Source organism: Monocercomonoides exilis (assembly GCF_001643675.1).
Source record: "Monocercomonoides exilis strain PA203 chromosome Unknown scaffold6-2077815, whole genome shotgun sequence".
In the NCBI taxonomy this organism is placed as follows: Eukaryota; Preaxostyla; order Oxymonadida; family Polymastigidae; genus Monocercomonoides; species Monocercomonoides exilis.
In genome coordinates, this window is record NW_027150551.1 from 276,820 (window position 1) to 295,444 (window position 18,625).

At 41.7% G+C, this 18,625-nt stretch overlaps 1 protein-coding gene across 1 annotated transcript; it reads right to left on the minus strand.

Moving 5' to 3' along the window:
• Nucleotides 1-7,114: 7,114 nt before the first annotated feature.
• Nucleotides 7,115-18,606, minus strand: MONOS_12261 (uncharacterized protein; the record flags this gene model as incomplete). The annotated part of the gene is made up of 2 exons (XM_067864868.1): nt 7,115-17,421; nt 17,622-18,606. 2 exons carry the CDS (start codon nt 18,604-18,606, stop codon nt 7,115-7,117), a joined length of 11,292 nt encoding a protein of 3,763 aa, XP_067733706.1.
• Between the last annotated feature and the right edge of the window lie 19 nt (nt 18,607-18,625).

Consider the following 18,625-nt stretch of genomic DNA (forward strand, 5'->3'; position numbering starts at 1 on the left):
TACTCCGGTGCACTGTGGAACTATTTAAAAACTTTCCTCTCTGTGAAGGAAGAGAGAGAAAGAAATGCAAGAAGATGAGATAGTGCAAGTCCATCTGTCCCTGAGAAACATCGGACGGGTGCTGAAAGAGAAGATGAATTAAGCTCAGAGGGGACTAACGATTCTGATTCTGCCAGCCTGGCGGGGGCAGACCTGGACCCCGTACTGCAGCCTAGGCATTTGATAAAGACCCTGGGGACCTTTCAGGAGTGCATGATTCCGGGAGCGAAGATGAGAAGGGAAGACTGGAAATTACCCCCAGGAGAGGTTATAAGCGTTATACTGGAGAAGAGAATATTCAGGGGAGAGACCTCTTCTTAACATGGGGAGAACACGTTGGAGCAAAAGAGATAGCAGCAGCAAAACTTAGAAATCAAAAGAGCGAAACAGACACATGGAGAGCGCTGAGAAAAATTTAAACAATTTTTGGATAGAGAAAGAAAGGATGAAACAGACACCTTATAGAGAAAGATGCCAAATGGATTGTGGCCGAATTTATTGAAACTCTATCCAATACAAACGCTTTGAGTGGAGAGATAAACGGAGCTGAACGTGAAGCATTGGAGCCTTTGAACCTTTTCAAAGAAATGAAGACGAATGGGAAAGATATTGATTCATCACCTAAAACCCACGTTAGAGATAAGCCGAGAAGGGGCAAACAATATAAATCAATGGGGGATTTTACAATTATAACAAAAGGGGGATGACACCACATTTAACTCAATAGACACGCAAGCATCACAGAGGAGAGCCCCTATCCTCACAGAAATTTTGTAACGTTTGAGCCAGCTGAGCTGGAGAGATTGAGAAGGGAGTGTTCTATATTGAAAGAGAATGCAGCATTAATAGAAGTGCAGATAAAGATAACATTAAGGAAGACAATAAAAATCGATATTAACAAACATTCAAACTCACTTATCGATACAGAAGAAACGCTCTAACGTGAGTTGGATTTTTCCAGGATTATTTTAAAAAGATGAACACGTGCAGTTGATATTAAAGAAGGTGAGCCTGCAAATATGCAGAGAATAAAAGAAGAGTTAGAAGCTATTCAAAGAGAGTATGAAATACAAAATCATTTGACCGCGCTCTCGATTAGACAGAAAGTTATAATACACATATCAAGAAGAAAATGTTGAGATTGGAAAGCGAGAAAGATACACGCAAGAGGGGAGCAAGGATCAAGAGTGGACAGAAAATTTAAAACATTTATCTTGTTCAAGATATGAAATTGATCCTGTTGACGATCGACTTTCAAGAACCCCCTCGTGGAGAAGAAGAAAAGTTGGATATAAGTGGAGGAATGAAGGATATGTGAATCGAGAATGCAAATTCAGAGATGAAATATTGTATCAAATATTTATATATATATATATATCAGAAGCTGGGGGAGATGAAGATATGAGAAAAGGGAAGAATTTAAAGAGACAAGACTTCCTGAGCTGAGAAGAGAGAAAGTTGAGAGAAAGAATTCAATCACAACACAACTTATTCCGATCACTCGAGTGTCGGAGAACATCCCTCATAATTCCCAGCAGCGGAAGCGAACTGACTGGAAGCAGACACACTGCCTCACAGAGAAAGAAGGGCACAGACCGGAGGAAGAATGGAGAAAGAAGTCAAGGTTATATAATAAAGAACTCAAGAGGAACGAATTCCCGGTCGAGAACATCTCGGAAACACCTCATGAAATAAAGGGAGTAGAGACAATGGCCGCACCTTCATCCGCAGGCTCTCAACACATCCGCCGCACGATGACGTGCTAGGCAGGAGGGTTTAAGATCATTATATATAAATGAATAAATACAAAATTAAGTAAGAATAAGTATTTAAAAAGGGCTTTCAAGACTCATTATTGAGGAGCAAACCTGCTCCTTGCGTTCGGATATTCGCTCTATTGCGAATTGATAGAACGCAGTGAGCAGGATTTGCTCCGAAATAATACTAACGCGGATGGAGAGACTCAAAGCGGCTGGGTGCGTAAGAGAGAAACATATTTGGAGGAATATGACGAGAAAAAGGGCGAGATATATAAGGATAGAGGAAAAGATCAACCGCCCGAAGATATTAACGTGCACCTAGAACCTTTTTTGAGAAACATGGAAACAAATAAAAAGTTCAAGAATGATCCTACTCCTTTACAAGATTAGTATTGTTTTACAGAGAAGAATTGAATATTAAATATGCAGTGTGTGATGATTGGGGTTGCTCTGCTGATGCAGCAGAAGAGCGGGAGGCAGAGCGCATAACATGCAGTTTTCTTTTCCACGCCTCGCGGAAGCGAGAGTGGTTTTTCTTTCTGTTCCGACCAGAATACTCGCCTCACCGGATCCCTGCACTGACTGCAGGAGAAAGCTCCGAGGGGCAATGTCCCCTGCCCTCTGGTCTTCGTGACCAAGGCAAAAAGGCGAAGAAGGTGGTGAAGTGAAGCGGACAATTCAAAATACACTTATTTTTGTTAAAATGTTTTTGTCTATATTTTCATCTCGCACTTTTTCCCACGTCATTTTGGGAGGGCGAAGTTTTCACTTAAACCGCCCATAAATCATGAACAATACTCATTATTTCGGAGCAAATCCTGCTCACTGCGTTCTATCAAAAAAAAACAAAAATGACCCTGTTCACCTACGATAAACAGAGTTGTGATCTATGACTTGTTGGCACTTGAAATTTACAGAATATCCAATTTTTTTTTGCTTTCCCAGACATTTTATCAGAAATGACTTTTCGAAAATAATTTGACATTTATAGCAAGTGAAACACAAAAATCACCAAACGAATCTTTTTTGCTTTATGGAATGTGCTAGAAATGTTCCACATAACCATTTTTATTTCCTTCAAAAATGTACACACACACCAATAATTATTATTCGATTGTTGAAAACGCATTCCATCACTCAAAAACCAGGGAATTTTTCATATTTTTTTGAAAATTTTCTTGTGATAGACTGTGATTTTGCTGAATGCCAGAAACTTCATCTGCGTGATCCTTTTTTGAGGTCAACCATTTTCTGATAAAAATATAATAAAAACAACAACAATTTTTTTTTTGAATCCTGAAAGAAATACTTGGAGACAAACCCAAACAATAGTGAAAGCTTCAGATGTTTGTCCTTCTTAACAGTTGGGAGGGGGCTTTTTCCCCAATTTGTTTTGTTGTTGATAACTTTTCACCGAACATAACAGTATCAAAAGTGGCAGATGAAAACACAACAAGGATTTCATTCAAACACCGAAAATGTCAATGAATTCAAAATATAATTGAAATCACCAGTATAATTTTAATGTTTTGCAAATATTCGGACAATGGAAATGAAAGTGAACATCCATCTCTTGTTATTCATCAGCAAACATGAAATCTTCACAATTTCCAAAAAAAAACATTCCTGAGTTGTTTTGTCAATGCAATTATGGACATGTGTGTTTTTCTTTTTGAAAAGTCGCAAATGTTGTATTTTTTATGTTTCACAAAACAACTCATTTGAAGTTCGTCAAAATAACGAATTTTTTTTAAGTCTTATTAAAAATCAAGTATTTCCATTCTTGTCAATGAAATGACCAAATGTTCTAAAATCGTTAAAACATTATGATTCCCTGATTATATTGATGCATCGATGAAGTGTACAATATGAATAAAAAATACAACATTTGCGACTTTTCAAAAAGAAAAACACACATGTCCATAATTGCATTGACAAAACAACTCAGGAATGTTTTGATAGTAATTGTGAAGATTTCATGTTTGCTGATGAATAACATGAAATGGATGTTCACTTTCATTTCCATTAACCGAATATTTGCAAAACATTAAAATTATACTGGTGATTTCAATTATATTTTGAAATCATTATCATTTTCTCTGTTTGGATGATATCCTTGTTGTGTTTTCATCTGCCACTTTTGATACTGTTATGCTCGGTGAAAAGTTGTCAACAATAAAACGAATTGGGGGGGGGGGGAAGCCCCCTCCTAACTGTTAAGAAGGACAAACATCTGAAGCTTTCACCATTGTTTGGGTTTGTCTCCAAGTATTTCTTTCAGGATTCAAAAAAAAAAATGTTGTTGTTTTTATTATATTTTTATCAGAAAATGGTTGACTTCAAAAAAGGATCACCCAGATGAAGTTTCTTGCATTCAGCAAAATCACAGTCTATCACAAGAAAATTTTCAAATAAAAAATATGAAAAATTCCCTGGTTTTTGAGTGATGGAATGCGTTTTCAACAATCGAATAATAATTATTGGTGTGTGTGTACATTTTTGAAGGAAATAAAAATGGTTATGTGGAACATTTCTAGCACATTCCATAAAGCAAAAAAGATTCGTTTGGTGATTTTTGTGTTTCACTTGCTATAAATGTCAAATTATTTTCGAAAAGTCATTTCTGATAAAATGTCTGGGAAAGCAAAAAAAAATTGGATATTCTGTAAATTTCAAGTGCCAACAAGTCATAGATCACAACTCTGTTTATCGTAGGTGAACAGGGTCATTTTTGTTTTTTTATTTATTACAATTTGTTCCATGTTGTTGTGAGACATAACGAGCCAGTTCCAAAAAACTGAATAAAATAAATCATTTTCAGTTCAACATCGAAATCGAAACAATTGGGCGATTCTTTCTGATAGAATAGCGAAATATTTTTAACAAAAATTTTGAATAAAAATTGGAATGTTGCGCCAGAAGTTTTGACCCAGATGGGGAAAACAACAATGGCAAACTTCCATTATTGCTTGCACCATTCGTTGGTTTGCTCTGTAATTAATAACTTTGGACAGAACAATTTGCCACACATTGGAATATCAATATAATCAGCTGAAGGAAGCAATCAATTCTCCAAAATGGAAATACAAAAATATCATTTCAACAATAATCACCAAATAATGACTTTTCAATGAAAATTGAATAAAATTCATTTTTTTTTTAATTTTTGAAACAGTTTTCAACGGAAACGCTTCACGCTATTGACCGAACCACTTCAATCTATTAGTTAGATTCCAAAAAAGAAAAATATGTCCCCTCAGAAAATATTTTTTATTTTTTTGACCGAAATAAAATAGTTAATGAGATTGATCAATCGAAAAAGTATTTTTGCAACTGCAAAGGCTAAGGCCTGTCTTTCATTATATTTGCCCAATGGTTGTCATCACTTCTGGAAATGGGTCGAAAAGCTGAAGCGACGCTGCGCTGGGGTTGATTTATGCTGCTGTTAATCTTTGCAATGAAATTGAGATTTCACCGAGCACAGCCGAGACATGCAAAATGCGCTCGATGCAACGATGGCGCATGCGATTTTGTTTTCAGAGGAATGGAATTATTAACAGAGAAACATTCATGCGACGATGAATAAATTGACAATAACTGAAGATGTCTTTTATTGGGCCTGCTGAAGGAAACGGAAAGTGAACCAATGTCGAGGATGGGAGCCATTCTGCATTTGCTGCATGCGGGCAGCAGTGCCACACTTGCAGTTGTTGAACTCATCTTTTTTTGGATTGCTTGAGAAAAAACGAAAAACCATTTGAAGAAAAAGACGATGCAAGTGTTGCTGCGCGGACATGATCGTTTTTTCGTGCAACTGCCACATGCTATTTGTTTCGGAGAGGAAATGAGTGGTGGACGCTTTATTGCCAAATAACGCTGGGTTTCACGGAATGGATGAAAAAGCAAACTGTTGGAGGCGCCCAGCGGCTGTGGTGTTATTTTTGGAGCAAAAAAAGGGACGGCAAGAATAAAGATGTTATAATTGATTTTGTGCTCCGCAATTGCGACCCAAACAAGCGATGAAGAAGCCACGATTCGAGTTGAAACATCATCATTTTTTTATTTTTTTGGCCGACTTGTTGAATGCACTGCTCGAATTGTTTGCTAACGGCTCAGGAGGAACATGCTTTGGGTCTGGGACACGAACGGGAGGATTCCGTCGTATATCTATTTTTGACCTTCGGATTTGGAGAGGCGTGAAAAGCAGCAAAGCAAGGGAGTTGCTCATGGGAAGGGGCATTTGCGAAGCTGGGGATGTTCGAGCCGACACGAGGCAGCAAGGTCGAAGGGATATTCGATTTTTTTATTTTTTGGTGCATTTCCAATCAATTGGTCATCTGAGGGTTTTGGCTCAAAAGGCTCAAATGGATGGAATCCATGAAATGGAGCATCATTCATTTCAATACACATCAGAAAACCTTTTATTTTCTCTTGAAAGTGCTTCGTTCTATCTGAAGAAGCAAAGCCAACAGCGAAGCAGAAATAGAGGGAAAAAAAACATTTGCCAAACATCTTTGTTATTTTTGATTTGAGGAGGCATTTCGATTTTCATTCCTGAAAATTGGATCAAAAGCGTTTTCGTGAAGCGCTCAGCAAAACGGACTTGAGGCGAGTCATTTTTATTGATTTATTGGTGGCAGGACGCAGAATTGCGATGACACGAAGGGGAAAAGCAAAGCTGGAGGTTTTGGAAGCCAGAAGGATTTTGTGTTTTTCAGCAGCGTTTTATTCTATCGCTTGATGTGTGAGCGGCAATGCGAGTCTTGCCCGATCTTTGTTTTGGAGAGAAAAGAAATGCATTTCTTTCTCTCTGTATATGTGCATGTGTTACAATTCAATGGAAGAATTCAGAAATGGGCAGAAACGGCACATGGCCCATTCAAGATTTATCTGGAATCGCTTTTGTTCGTTTGCTTCAACTCTTTTTGAAGGCTGATTCTCTCTCACTCTTGCACAAAATGCTTCGATACCGTCTTTGATTCAAGATTGTCGAGATTATTTATTTTAATGGATTTTTCTGTGGAAGTGCAAAAAGACATGAGGAATGGAATGGCAGGAAAGAAGCAGCACTGGGAAATGAAGGGTTGCTCCAAGCCTATGAACAGGAAAAGGATGGATGGTGATGTGAAGACATTCAAATGGAACAGGGAAAAAAAAAATAGGAAAGTCAAAAACAAAAGCCATTTGGCACAAAACATCAAAAAAAGAAAAGAAAAAATATAAGGAATGCTGCGACGCGATGTGCATCAAGCAGACAGAAATACGAGAAAAATGGGCAGTTGAAGAGTCAGTCCCACTTTGATCGTGCCCTGCTGCTAGTTGCGATTTCCAAGCATTTCGCTTTCGCTGCAAGCAAGTTCACTCGATGCACCTCTGCCAGACTGCTGGCTGTCCGTTGTGCGATCGATGGCATCTGAGGCTGTGAGGACCATCGCTCCCAGCGGAAAATGCAGGAAGAGCTCTCTTTTGAGGGTTGCGAGGGATGGGCGCTTCTGCGAAAGGCTGTTGAGGCAGTTTTCAACCACAGAGCAGAACGACGATCGCTCCGCGCTGCCCAGGGCTGGCCTCTCCCCATTCACGATCTTCTGCCCTGCCACCTCTGCCTCATAATCACCAAACGGAATCTGGAGCGTCAGGCACTCCCACAACATCATCCCGATCGAGAAGGCAACCGACTCCTTGGTTGCTCCCATCTTCTTGTTGATCAGCAGCTCAGGCGCCTTCCACCTTAGGCACTCCTTTTTGAAGTCATCCTCATCCTCAAAGGCAGACGAGGGAAGAGAGTCTTCATTGTCATCATTATCACTTGCAGAAGTCACAACAGTTGACGAGGAGATGGATGATGAATCCGAATCATCATCAGACAATAAGTCAGAATGCATCACGATGCAGATGACCATGTGCTCCGAGAACAATACAATGTGAGGACTGAGGTTGGATAATGATTGGAGAGGGTTTTCCATCTCGTCAAATGAGTGAAGAGCTCCATTTGCCACCCAGAAAAGAATCTGAGCAGCGGTTTGCTCCCTCTCCTGCAGAGTGCCAATCGCCATCTCTTTTGTCTTATTCCTTCCGTGCAGCAGCATGAACAGCGAATCCCTCAAGTCCACAATCAGCTTCTCATGAGGAGACGAACATGCCATTGCATCCACCAGATTCGACATGGATGAGGTGGTTGGACACAGACTCTCCACTCGAACAAAAGTTGAATCAGAATCAGCTGTTGAAGTGGATGAGATGGATGGTGAAGGAGTTCTCTTCCTTGTTTCCTCTTCTTCTTCCTCTTCTTCTTCCTCTTTCTCATCAACCTTCTCCAGTGCCCATTGAGGGATCTTGTCTGAATCTCTGCCCAGAATGTATTCAGTCGATCCGCTCTCAGATAAAAGATGCTCCGATGACTCTGAATGCTGCATCTGCTTCCCATACACCCTCTTCTTCATTCTCTCTTCATTCTTCTTTTCTGCCTCTCTCTCAGCTCTTCTCCACTGCTCCTCTGGTGACATCTCCATCGTCACCATCTCAAACGCCTTCGGATCCTTTCTGATGTTATCATTCACAATCTCTCTCAGATCTTCTGCTTCATTCTTAACCTTTCTCCATCGGATGACAAACATAATAAATCCAATGAGAACAATCAAAAACAAAACAGTTAATATAACAACAATAATTGGCCAAATCGATTTCCCTTCTTTTCCTCCTTCAGCAATCCTTTCATCTCCCTTCGACTCAACCTCGCTCCTGTTCTTCAGGATGAATGACTCAGTTGCCGAGGGAGAATGGCCATCTCCAAACAAGATGCACACCCTCACTTCCGCACTCGCCTCTGCTCCTCTGACCATCTCCAACCCAGTTGTGCCACGAACTTCCTCTTCACTCACAAATCCAGACTCACTTATCTCGTGAGTCTCCATCTGCTCCACATCCCCCACCGACGAAACAACCCGAAACGACAGGTTGCATGGCAGAAGAAGTGCGCCCCTGAACACAACATCCAGCACCTCTTCCTTCTCCTCTGTCTCCACCCTTCGCAGTGTGGGAACGAACAATGGCGATGCTCGCTCCTCAACAATCCCCATCAAACTGCATCCATCATTCAGAATCCACATCGATGAATCATCTTTCACTCCGTCTCCTCCCTTCAAGCTCATGATATTCAGCTGAGCAGAATCCGAACACAATATGTTTCTCCGAGCTGAGGGATATTTTCCAATCGATGGGTTGTTGTTCGCAAACTCTCCTTTCTCAATCTCCACATTTCCTCCACTCACTGACAATCCTCCTTCACTGGAATTTGCAAATGCTGAATCCTTGAATTTTGCTGTGCAATCTGAAAAGTCCACCAATGAGCCATTCCATTTGCAAATGTTCGTTTTTTCATTCATTGATACGTTTGAATTTCTCAAAGATTTATCTCCATTGAACAAGCAAGATTCTATCGAAATATCTGAGCAATGAGAAAAAGAGGCATAACTTCCAATATTAGCTTTGGATGACATATTTTCAACTGACAAGCTGTTCATTTCGATCTGATGTGAGCTGCCTTCAACATAAATGACTCCTGAATAATCTGATTTGCCAGTGATTGCAGAAAATGAACCAAGAAACATCGATAGATGTTTTCGAAATTCAGTTGCTATTGAGTTTTGCTGATGAAACTGGCTGGAAACTGCAATCACATATCCATCATCCAACTGGATATCACGAGCCGAAATGTTTGCAAGAGTGCAATTTCCGCTACTGCCAGATATTTGCAGGCAGTTCTGTGAAACATCAAGCGAAGCTAACAACAAGCTGGAGCAGTTCAGAGCACCACCACTGCATGCCGCAACGCATGAACAGTCCAAAAGTGAAACTGTCACATCGAAAAGCACACATTCTCCATCTGAGCACAAAAACACACACTCTGCTTTGGCACGATTTAATTCGTCTGAGGTGCTGACAACCGACCGGCTCATTTCGAAATAGCCTGAGCTTATCTCCAAGAGACACAGATGGGCAAATGAATCTGAGAATGGAAGAGTGATGTTCAGCATCTCAATCTTCACCCTTTCCCACGCTCTCATCAAGCTGTTTCTCGTTGGAGCAATTCCACCAACAAGAACAATCCTTCCTCCTTCGTATGAGCGCGGTCTCATTGATACATCAGTCAGATCCACTTCTTCTTGGAGAACACATTCCGTATCAATAACGAGCATGGGCACATCATCAGTCACAACATGGCTGAGCCCATATCCCAGAGACAAGCAAGGCACTTTTGTGGTTCCACACTTCCTGCTGTTTTCACCATTCTTGTTATTTGCCGAAGAAACGAATATCATTGAGGACTGATACACCACAATGAAATCCATCAGATCAATCTCGCTCTGATGCTTGTCATCAATGCCCCAGATGGCGTTGACACGGTTGTAGTATCCCTCTCTCAGATCCATCGCAAACTGGCTCTCATTAACTTGAGCAGAAATGTCTCTGCATTCGATGAAGATATCCTTTCCAGTCTTTGCGCTGTTGGAGTCGAAGCTGGAGTTCTTGAACACAAACTTCAATGATCCTTCCTCTTTCGCACATAGATACACTCCACCTCCTCTGCCAGCTGACGACGAGCATCCGCATTGAACCACATTTGAGCTGCTCAACTTGAACACCCCATCAGACGCCAAGTTCACAAAAATCGCTCCTCCTTTCTCAGATTCGGGCGATCTGCAAAACTCGAATGTGGAGCCATTGATATCCAGTGAAAGAGGAACATTTGAAGAGCTTTTGACAACACAGCTGCCATCATCTGAACGGACAACTGAGGAAAATAGTGAGCCATCCATAGAGATATGTGCTTGTTCAGCATTTGTGTTTCTCTCTTGCTGCTCCACATTCACAACACATCCGCAATCAGACGAAAGTTCCTTCACATCCATTCCATCAAAATTGCACAAGCATCCAGAGTTGATGCAAAACAAATCTTTTCTCACGCTTGCCTTCACTTTCAACTTCTTCACAAAAAACTCTCCACTGCTCATCATCGCAAACAACACGTCTGCTCTGAATGATGCCCCTGCACTATCTGCTGATGTTTCGAAGGAACAGTCCTCCAGTGATAGGATGCCTTGGATATTTTTTATCACACGCACACTCGACCCTTCTTCCACTTTTCTCATCTTCAGAGCAAGATCAACCACAGACAGCTTGTGGGCATTAGAAAAGAAGCAAATCTCATTGCTTTCATTGGCTGTCTCAAACAACAAAGAAGATGCCTCTTCCAGCGCCATCTTCACTGATGATTTTATTGTGAAATTCGAAACATCATATTGATCCGTGACTGCTGCTGCTTGATCGATGAGAATGATTTTTTCTTGTTTTGTCTGATCTATCTGGCCAAAACCTTTCCAAAATGATCTGCATGCAATGAACTCGCTCCCACACCGCTTCACATCGAATCCAGATGATGAAACAAACACAGTATCGCTCTTGAAGCTGATCAAGAACACAAACAAATCCACATTGTTTTGGAATCTATCGCTTCCAACAAACAGATCTGGATTGTCCTTGAGCTGTTCATAATCGAAGGCAAATACATCCTCTGTAACTGTTGTATTCAGATCAGATGCTTGCATGAAAATGTTTTTGCCCAATGCAGCTTCATTGGCTTCAAAGACAGAGGATATGATGGATAACGGTTTCTCTTCCAATGAGTCCGTGCTGTTCAAGAACATAAATCCACCCATTCCCTCCTTTGCTTCGCACACACACTTGCAAGCTGTTGTCTCATTGATTGCAGCGTTGTTACTATTCGTCAAGCACACACACAGTGCCCCTCCCTCTACACTTCCTGATGTGCACACTTTTGAAATGTTACAGTTGCTGAGCTGCACCGATCCGCATGCAACAAATGGTGTTTGGAAAAAGCGGAAAATGGAAACAGAACAGTTGAACAACGAAAGTGATCCGCTTGTCACGTGCACAAGCTGATATGCAATTTCCCCTTCTCTCTCCACATTGAATGATGAAGATTGGAAATCCAGCATGCCAGATGGGGAGCTGGATTCAAAAACAATAGTTTGGCCGTTTTCGAATGCTTGAGGCATCAAAAGTGATATTGAGTGCAATGTGAGAGACATTGTGCTGCTGAACACAGATGTTTCTTCTCCTCTTTCAATTTTCGGGTTTATAAAGAGTTCTGCTGTTTTATCTGTCGAAGATGAAATCGTGAGGAATGAATAAAGATCGTATGAATCATTCACCATTGCACTCCCATTGATGCGTATCTCCCTTTCACGAGTTTCAGGAACCAGATTTTGAAATCCTCTCCAAAGCGATTGACAAGGGTGTTCTGAGCTTCCGCAACCCAGAACATCCAACCCTGTTGGCGACACCTTCACCACTTCAAATTTCCCTTGAACCAAAAACAACATCAAGTTCACATTTTCGTTCTTGAAATTCACATTGTCAGTCCCCATCATTTCCACTGTGCCATTTTCTCCATCTCCACTCAATCTTGCAAATCGCTCTGAAGTGACTGAGTTGTTCAAATCAAAACAGCTGATGAACGCATCTTTTCCAAATTTTGCCTTGTTATTCCCAAAAGAACAATCCATTACCGAGAATGTTCTTGAATGTTGTTCTGTGAATTCAAAGAAGAATCCTCCTCCTTTCATTTCCATTTCATCAACAGTGCAGCTCTGCAAAGAAATATTTGCAAATATGAACTCTTCGTTTGTGCAGCCTTTCACACTCACAGCACCTCCATTTCCATTCAAATTCTCGCATGTTCCAAATTTACTGTTTTTTGTGATAGATAACGATGCTTTGCCTGAAACACTCACCACTTGCCCATTTTCGACAACACAACTCTCTGCTCTGATGTTTCTCAGCAAAAGGTCAGATCCTTCACAACCTTGAATCAGCCCATTTCCTTTGGAGCTGGCATCGCTGATGTTCACATCTTCCATTTCAATAATTCCTTCAGTAACTCTTGCGATTCCCACAGATTCTGTGAAACTCAGAGTGTTGATGATGACAGTTGTGAAGGATGCCTCAGCCCTTCTGCATTCAAGAAGCCAGAATTCAATCTTGGTGTCTGACCTCTCGCTCTCATCAAAGATGCAGTTTTTCAGAAACAATGTTCCTGTTTGTGCATTTATCAGCTCGCTTCTGCCTGATTGTGCGAGAAGTGCGAATCTGATATTATTGAAGATTAGACTGGGCGTTTCCGAACCCTCAGATAACCAAAAATGCCCATTGGTTTCAATGTTCAGCGTTGAATGCTCAGCCTTCCCTCGAACAGTGAGAGATTTTCCAGCCCTGTTCACATCACGGTTCAGCTCCGTTGAACCTTGAATGTGCAGCGTGGACTGATTGTCGGTCATCTTTGTGAAGCCAGCGTCCATTGTTTGGCACGGATACAGATCAGTGCCACACTCAGGAGAATCTGTCCCGTTTGTTGAATCGAGAAATACAATCTCAGCATCAGAGGCAAAGAGATATCTCCGAAGCGACTCGCCATCAGGCATGCTTCCTGATGTGTCATACACCCACAGCTCCTCCTCTTCCATGTTTTCATCTGCTGATTTGTCAAACAGAGTCGGCTTAATCACCTCTCTTGGTGTTGGACAGACAATATAAATGTTCTTTCCCCTCTTTGCCTCATTCTCACTGAACTCGATCATCTTCAGCGAATATTTCGACTTCAGTGTGTTCAAAATGATATACAGCCCTCCACCAAAGCTGCGTTCACCAAACACTTTGCACTTTGTTGCAGTGTTCCCATCGAATAGAAAAGTTCCATAATCACCCACATCCACATGAACACATCCACCGCACATATCTTCCGAAGTAGAATTGCAGATGTCCATTGTGCAGTTTGTTATTTCGATCTTCTCTTTCTCGTTCACTCTCCCATTCATCAATCCTCCAAACCCGTTCTGTCTGCTTATCTCACTGAAAGTGCTGTTCTTCATTGTTATATTCGCTGTTCCTTCAAAGCTGAAGAAAGGATAGTTCATTTGGTTTGTGTTCTGCACTTTCGAGTTTTCCATTCCAAACTCCTGCACCGATTTCACACTCATCATTCCCTTTTCTGAACGAGTTGCGATATCTGTGAAATTCGCATCGTTCATGTTGCACTTGACAGCATTATTCGTTCCGCTTCCGTCTAGAACAATCATCTCCACCGAGCCATATCTGGAATTCAACACTGAGAAATGCTCGCATTTCAGTTCTCCTCCAAGCACTCCAATCAGACTGAACGAACATGTCAGCCCCGATGCTGCTTCCATTTCCACTTGGCAATCTGAAATGCACAACCTTTCATTGAGGCACATAAACAGGAATGAAATTGCCTCTCCCAAAGATGAAGGATGCACAAATGATATCTGTTCGATATTCACCTCCTTGGATGTTTCGATCATTCCTCCGCTTGATCCGCCTCCTCCAGCATCCACTCTGATTTCACTTCTGCTCTCTTTGGCTTTGATACTCATGTTTTTCGTCTTCAATTCTATCTTGTCCTTGATGTTGAACGAGCTCTCCACCAAGATCACTCCACTGCTCTCTTTGATCAGACTCTCGCTGAACGGGATTGTCAGACAAGGGAAATCCGCATATCCGCATTTGTAGTAGTCGATCCCAGTTCCAGACACATGTGCAGTTGAGCTCAGCTGACGAAAGAACAGAACCAAGGGGATCACATCCCTTTTGTTGCTTCCATCAAAGCCTCCAAGCTCCTCAAAAACAGGCATGTCCTCCACAGATGTGTTGAACGAGTGTGCCAAAACTGTTGCCTTTGCAACATTCTCAAGCACAGGTGCCTCCATGAATATGTTGCTTCCTCCTTTAGGAGCTGAACACAACGTGAACAGCACATTCTTGATGATCACATTTTGTGCCCCTTCACTCAGCAACAGCATTATCCCTCCACCATACCCTCCTTTCCCTCCATTTTCTTTCGAGCTGCATTCTTCAATGGCTGTCTCTGCAGACGATGTGTTCCCCACCTGCACATTCCCTCCTGCTTCCACAGAAATATGGAGGCCGCCTCCGTTCCATCCTTCGCAAACACATTTTTTCATGCTTCCGCCTTCGATTACCACACTTCCGCCATTCCCCACAGTGCATTCCACAGCACCTCCGTTGTTGCTGCTGCGCTCAATATTCTCGATATTTGTGTTGTTCAAAGTCAGAGCTTGGATAAATGCTGTCTGGATTGCAACACAGTTGGATTTGGCCACTGATGTGAATGATGAATCTCTCACAGTCAGCTCTGCCGTGGAGGTGGTTGCTGCGATCAGACTGCTTCCTGTCAGAGTTGTTGCATTTGTGATGGTTGCTTTATCAATCAGCGTTTGAGAAGAGCCACTGCAGCTCACAATGCAAGCAGCCACATAAGCAATGTTCTTGAAAGAGCAATCACTGATTGTGATATCTCCCGACTCTGCTGCGATCAACGAGAATGAATGGGATTCCACTGCTTCTTGAGGTTCAAATTCACAATTCTCCACACGCGTGCTCCCTGATCCTTTGTGATGCATAAGCGAGGAATGTGCCTGGATTGCTGTTGGCAGCTTGAAGGCAATGCTATTTATGATCACTGAAAAGCCCAAGGAAATACTCGAGCAAAACAAACCTGCTTCTGGTGATTTTGCACCTTGCACAATCACGACGCTCCTTTCAGCCACTCCGCCGATTGTGTGTGTTTTTTCTCCATCTGCAACAACGCTTTCAGCCAGAGTGAAAAGAGGTGAAAGAATAACATTGCTTTTGCTTCCGTTCTGTCTTTTGAACGAAAATGAGATAGATCTGCATGGATATGTATCAAATCCACAGGGTGCCACATCTTGACCTGTTTCCGATGCACACACCTCATTTGTGATGACACGATAAAAATAGACAAGAGGTATTGCATGGACTTTGTCTGCTCCATCATATCCTCTCATTGAATCATCTGTCAGATCTGCAGAGCCAGCAACAAACGGGAGCGTTTTGTTTGTGAGGGTATTTGTGAGATTCGGCGACTGAATGAACAAATCCTTTCCGATTGCAGCGCTGTTTGGATGCTCGAGAGAAGATACAGGAGAAGCGATTGAGAACAAATCATCGCTGTCGCTGCTGCAATACAGGCATATCCCACCCCCATAACCCTTTCCCAGTAATCCTTCAGGAGCTGTGCACGAGTGAAACGTGCATTCAGAGACTGTCAGCCCACATTTTGCATCCTCTGTTCCGCATATCGCACCTCCACAGCTTTCATCTTCCTGAACAGAGCAGCTGTCGAAGGAGCAGTTCGTGATCATCATCGATTTGAAATTTTCACTTATTCCCTTCACATTTATGCAAGAGCCATTGCCACTTGTTCGAATTTCGCTTGCGAATGAAGTATTCCTCACTTTCAGTGATTGGCCATTGGTCCATTGCACACAACAGCCATCAGCATAGCTCCCTTCCTCAAAAACGCTGTTTTTTATTTCTGATGATTTTCCTGACGATAAACAAAAAAAATCACCTTTGTTTCTCACTGTGAGCTGTTTGCATATGAGTCCTTTTGCGTCGATAGATGTTTCATCTCCACTCACACAAATAAGCCCAGAAGGAGCAGGAAATGACAGATCAGCTGTGAGTTGTTGAATGTGAAAATTGCTGATTGAAAAAGTCCCTTTTCTGATTTCAGCAAATGAATTTGTCAGAACTGAATCATCAATCTCCATCTTTAACGAACAATCTGAAATTGACAGAGATGGACCGAGACCCACAAGAAGTGAACGAAATGAAAACTCTTGTTGGTCACAAAGCATGAAGCAGATATTTTGGAAGAGAGATGAAGAAGCACATGTTATGAATCCATCTCCTTCAACGGGTGCAACTGGTTTGAATGAAATGGATGTGTTTTCTTGCTCGCAGCAGATATTCCAAGCGAAACCATCAAGTGTCATCTCTTCGTTCCAGACAAACTGAGAATGAAGGGATAGCAATCTATCTGCATCTGAAAATCTCAATGATACTGCATGCTTTAATGTTGAGCACGGATAACTGACATATCCGCATCCACTGAAATCTCTGTTGTTTGGTCCTCCCACATGTACTGGAGGCACAAAAGCCCCACTCAGATACAACCTCAGCGGAATCAAATGCGATGGATCGTTGTTTTCGAAACCCATCAAATCGTCATCCAGCATCCCATTTCGTCCGAATTTGATAGTATTTTCATTCACACACGTTCCCAGATTCACTGCTTCCACAAACACATTCTTCCCTTTCCAGGCATTGCATCGCTCAAATGATAGGGCATTGAGAATAAACAGTGGTTCATCTGAGCACACCTTGATATAGAGTGCCCCACCTTTTCCCTTCGATTGATCATCTGTTGGAACACAACATTCATTGAAGTTAACAGCAACATCCTGCCCAACAGTGAACATGCTGTTTGTTTTCAGAGCAACAAACATGGCTCCTCCGTTCCCCTGTTGACAGCTGCAGTTCCTGAAAGTCACATTGTCGAAACTGACAATCTCTTGCTCTTCAACCTCCATCTCCATAATACCTCCATTTCCACTTTTCCGAGAGATACTTTCCATCAGCACGTTCTTCATTCCCAACTGGTCTGGAGCTTGGAATGCAATGAGAGGCAAAGTATCCACAGCTATTTCGGATATCGTGCAGCTGGATAAACCAAGATAACCATTTTGAACATTGAGCAAAGAAACAGAATGAACAACATTATTGCTTGCCTCAGATCCAAAAATGAGGATGTTTTCGAGTTGAATCCTTCCCTGTGGATGTGCCAGAGCAGCCAATGAATAAAATACAGTCAGTGAGGAGGATGGTGGTTAATCTCCACACTCACATTTGTCAAGCAAAGAGAGCCGCTTGACAAAACAATCACGGAGGAGGCACTTTGCGGAACTTGCGAGGTGCTGATCACTGTGGCATCTTTTCCATCTCCCTTCATTGTGACTGTCATCTCTCCGATATTCAGAGTTGCAGGTTGAAATTTTGCTTGCAGCATGCTCACAAGGCCAGTTCGTAACTCTTGAAGCCGAGAAAGGATGTATTCCAATGAATTGCACGGTGTGGACAATGCACTCAATCCGCATCCCTCTGTGTCTGCTCCTCCTGTTTTTGAATATATCATCGTTCCTTGTGGAATCCAACTGTTGAATTCCTTGCTTTCTGATGTTCCCATGAAATTCACTCTCTTTGCAGGAGTTGTTGAAAATGAATAAGCAAAAGGATTGAGGATGTTGAATGAAGAATTCAGCCAATAGTCATGTCCGTGATTACCCCCACTTGTATTGTTGTGGAAAAACAAGAAAAGGAACCTTGGTGGTGTTGAAGCCCAACTTTCGTGGCAATCCATGAAAAGGGCTGCACTCCCCAAATTAGAGTGAAAATCACTCCAATAGCAGTTGCTGAAATATAAATTTTTTGGTGCAGGGTCAAAATAATTACTGCCATTTGTGCTTGTGTTCCAACCAATAAATAAACAAGATTCCATAATTGCGTTGTTAATTAAACTTTGCATTTGAAAAAATCGAATATCATGTCCACAAGATAGAGCAACGTTCCCAATATATGTGCATTTTTCAATAATAACTTTATCTGTCATGGATGTGAAGTATGTTCCTCCTCCATAATTTGCGGTGTTGTTTTCAAAATAGCAATTTAAGATTGATTTCAAATTCGAATTTGCTACATAAATTGCTCCACCATCTATGCTGGCCATACAAATGAAAAAGCTGCAGTTCACAACCGATAGCGTCAATGATGATCCAGCACAGAAGATTCCTCCACCTCTTGTGATCTCAGTGTCGTTTGCAATACACATTTCAAAAATTGAGTTTTTA